Here is a 4186-nt window from a genome sequence, read left to right as displayed (position 1 = left end):
GGCGGGTCAGGAGAGGTCTGCCACACCATGTGGTCACCTCCGGGGCAGGTGGAATTGAACTCATGCGGAAGCAGCTTTAGATTCTCAGTGCTGTGTTTTAACCCACTGCGCCACCAGCGAGGGCCCCAGATCACATCTTTTTTTTCCCTAACATAGACTCCAAAGGCTAAAAATGTAAGCTATTACATGGTGCTGTATTAAAAAGTGAGAAAGTCCACCCAGTTCAGAGAAATTACAATGCCATATATATGTTACAGTCAGTTGTTATAGATGAAAATCTTTGACCCTTCAATCAAAGATAATTGGAAATGTAACATATGAACAGATGCCCAAAAAAACACATTTAACAGAAAAACAAGAGGAGGAACTGTGCCAACTATACAGATTTAAATTTCTTGACTGCCCTTCAAATCTAGAATTTTACACATAATATGAATTCTAATGCTTTTCTCAAAAAAATACATGCTTACAATTCCTCAAGTGCTTGATGTTTATTTTAACCTTTTCACCATACGCTAAAAATGAGTGGATTCTGATAAATTTCTACTTATATTTCACAAATTTCTATTAATACTCAAAGTTTTTATGTCACAGGAAGAAGCTTAAAGACAATGCAACACTAAGATAATCTCTTTAAAAAGTAGATGTATGAAAATCTTAAGAGCTTTCCATGTAAGCATGTAAACAAAACCTCAAAATGAGTAGCTGATCTAAAAATTAAATTTTATTATGTATTTAATTATGGAGGGCAGAATTGATAATAGCAGTTTATCAGGTAGCTATGGTAACATTTTTCTACAAGATACAGAATTAACTTGTCAACTAAAATTTTCTGTTGACACAAAAAGCCTAGTCAACATGAGTATGTATTCTTTATAATCAAACCTTTTCCATATGTAGGCTAAGACAAAAAAAAAACCTGTAAAATATTTGTCTTCAAAACCTTCTGAAACATCAGTCATACATAGTAATAAAATCACAAAAGAAAATTATATGTAAGAATTCAAGGAATGTCTCTTAAAAGAACCATGAATCATTAAGTCATGTCTAGCATAGTGCTTTGTTATAACTTATTTATTCATAAAATAAGTTACATTATTGTGATTTAAGCAAAATATTGAGCTTAGTTTTTGTATTTCTAAATAAAAACAATTTCAAAGAAAAATGGTAACAAAAGGGGGTGTGATGAAGTGAGGATAAATTAGACTAAGTAAAGTATAACAGATCTTCATTTCCAGACAACATAAGAAACCCTAGCATGTAAGACCTATATCTTTAAGGCTGTTTCACCAAAAAAGGTAGGGAGGGCATCTTTAAAACATCAGCAAAAGCTCCACATTTTCAAATTTGACAGAACTGCCTTCATGTAATCCTATTATATGAAATATCCAAATTAGGCAAACCCACAGAGCTAGAAAGCAAATTAGTAGTTGCCAGGTGCTGGAGGGAGGAATGACTATGAGTGACCATATAATGGGTATACGGTTATATTTTTGATGAAAATTCTCAAAAAATAAATAATGGTAATGACTATGCAAATTGGTAAATTAACTATAAACAACATTCTAAGGGTTAATTTTATGGTAAACTATTTTTCGAGCACCTTATCAAGAGTACTACATTGTGTTTCAATAATCCTATTAAAAATAAAATCTGCTGGAATTCATAATGTCATTTATACTATAACAGACATTATTCAGAGGTTTCTACCTGTTCTCAATAATTATATTTTACCTTGGCAAGGCGGCTCATCTGATCTTCTGAGAGAGTACTGCTTGTTCTGCCAGGAGTTTTTGTGGGTTCTGATCCATCTGCTTCCACATTAGGCCAGACTTTCAAGTCATGCATCCCTTGGCGAAACATGCTAAGAGAAGAGAGAATATTCAAGGCAGAAGTAAATTAATGATGTTCATTTTAGGATATTTTGGACTCCTAAGCAGAATTCTACACAAGTAAATGCTTATCTACCTTGCTAAGTAGTTAGAACCAGTGTAGAGAACAAGTACATAAGTAGAATGGAAGAAAAGGCTCTTCCATTTTGAGAAGGCTTAACAATGGAAAACAACACACTTCTTTGCTTTAGTGGAGATCTAAGAAATAATGCAGACTGGTGTCCTATTGAATGGACATTGTCACATTTACAATGACTGAAAGCAAATACTAAATAATTACAAGACTATCTTCTTTAACTAACAATTCAGCATACTAGACTGTAGAGTCAAACTGCTGTGTTTTGAATGCCAGTAATGCCATCTATTATCTACATGATCTTAGGTATCTTTTTTTCTGTGTCTCAGTTTCCTAGTCCAAAAAATGGAATTATACAGAACATCTCACAGGGATGTTAGAAAAAACAGTACAATTTACTAATTTTAAGTAAAAAATACACTTGTTTTGAGTTAACAATACTTAGAATAGTTTTCTACCATTTACACTTACATAGTAAGGATTCATTTACATAGTAAGGATAGTTAGTTGTTAGCAACCTTTTCACTAGATACAAGTTCATTTTCCTTCTGTCTTCTATAAGAAAGATAATTAAAGGATTGAATATATAGTGAATTCATATAAAAATATTCTCATCTCGGCCCTCCCTGGTGGTGCAGCAGGTTAAAGCACAGCACTGAGAAGCGAAAGCCACTTCCGCATGAGTTCGATTCCCGCCTGCCCGGGAGGTGACCACATGGCGTGGCAGACCTCTCCTGACCGGCCTGCTGCTCCGCTCAGCAGTGTACTTTGTTGATCTGCCTATTCTGCTCCCCACTCTGTCTATGGTGAAGCCTCTCACCGCCCCTGAGCCTCTGGCCTGTACCCCAGTTCTGTATTCACAAATAAATAAATCTTTAAAAAATATATATATATTCTCATCTCTACAAATGTAAACTTAAAAGTGGGAATCCAATCTAAGTCTGGTAGTCCTGTTTTAAAAGTATAAGACTATACATGACCTCTAATTGTCACACTTTGTTTCCAAAAAGCTACCAAGAACATCTAGCAAAAAGTCTAAACGAACTCATAAAAACTGTCTTATATATTTTAAATATGCTAACATTAAGTTTCTGAGTTTGTTTTCCTATGGGTTAGAAGTATTTTTTTGTTGTGCTGGTGTGTTCTCTGGAAGTGTTTTATCAAAGTCTTTCAACTGTTATGGCATCTACTCAAAGCACATCCTCCCAAAACTTAAAATGCAAGTTGTAGACACAAAAGAAAGAGCAAGACTGGAAGTGTGTGCAGGTGGGCAGTCAAGTCCAATGTATTAAGATCCATCCCAGATATACTGACACACTTTTCTATTCCATCTTTAAAAACATCTTATATTTAACTGTAATAAGTTTACATAAAATTATTAATGGGAAATTTCTTCAGATTTTCCTAAGGTAATAAAAGAGGATTCTTCCAATTTTATATAAGTAATGATGGCTTAAATATTTAGGTGAGGTACTATAAACGATAGCTAGAAACTTATGATGATGATAAGGCTCCTGTCTGATATAAGGTCTTTATGGTTGATAATAAAACAGGTGTTATTTAGCAACCACATCTGCAAAATCTTACCTTATAGGTCTAATACAAAAATGAATTGATTGTAAGAAGAATCAAAATTTTCATTATTTATCATGTCAAAATTTTTTTGAAGTCATATTACCAAAAATGCATACAAATCTCATATAAATTGATTTTCTTCCCCTTTGAAGTAACATAGATTTAACATTAAACAGACCTGCTTATGTAACAGGTACAGGTTTCATGGACTCCACCCCCACTCCAGATACTGGAACTCCAAATCCCATCAATACCAAGGAGAAGCATGCTAGGCCATGAGGGCGGAGCTGAGCAGCCAGGATGGGATAAAACCAGACATGTGGGCTCTGGGGGGACTTGACCTGGTGTTTGCAGCTGATCGTTTTGGCTCTCAATCAGTTTTCAGCGTGCCGGTGGAGTCCAAGTCAGCAGAACTGGTAGGACATCCTAGTTAACCTGTGTTTCTCTCCCTCTTTCCCTGGGTTATTCCTTTACCTTTCTCCTTATAAATAAATCCATTATTTAACCTTTTGCGTGTGTCCATAATACAACTGAATCGTAAGCGCACGGGTGAAGACCCACAGACAGGCAACCCAATTCACATTGGGGTACCCTGTAACACTTAAATTCCAACAAACTATATACAGTGAGTTACTTAACACCA

The 4186-nt window shown here is 35.0% G+C and overlaps 1 protein-coding gene across 2 annotated transcripts in view; it reads right to left on the bottom strand.

Moving 5' to 3' along the window:
• Positions 1-4186, bottom strand: part of PIK3C3 (phosphatidylinositol 3-kinase, catalytic subunit type 3) — a 113473-nt gene that overhangs the window by 95868 nt on the left and 13419 nt on the right. For both annotated transcript variants that reach the window (XM_004683867.2, XM_004683868.2), the window contains one exon: positions 1735-1864. In XM_004683867.2, the coding sequence (XP_004683924.1) occupies positions 1735-1864 (130 nt within the window). The remainder of the gene's footprint in view (positions 1-1734; positions 1865-4186) is intronic.

This window comes from Condylura cristata, unplaced genomic scaffold (assembly GCF_000260355.1).
Source record: "Condylura cristata isolate star-nosed mole 26May11 unplaced genomic scaffold, ConCri1.0 scaffold00016, whole genome shotgun sequence".
NCBI lineage: Eukaryota > Metazoa > Chordata > Mammalia > Eulipotyphla > Talpidae > Condylura > Condylura cristata.
This window is presented reverse-complemented; position numbering and strand designations above follow the sequence as displayed.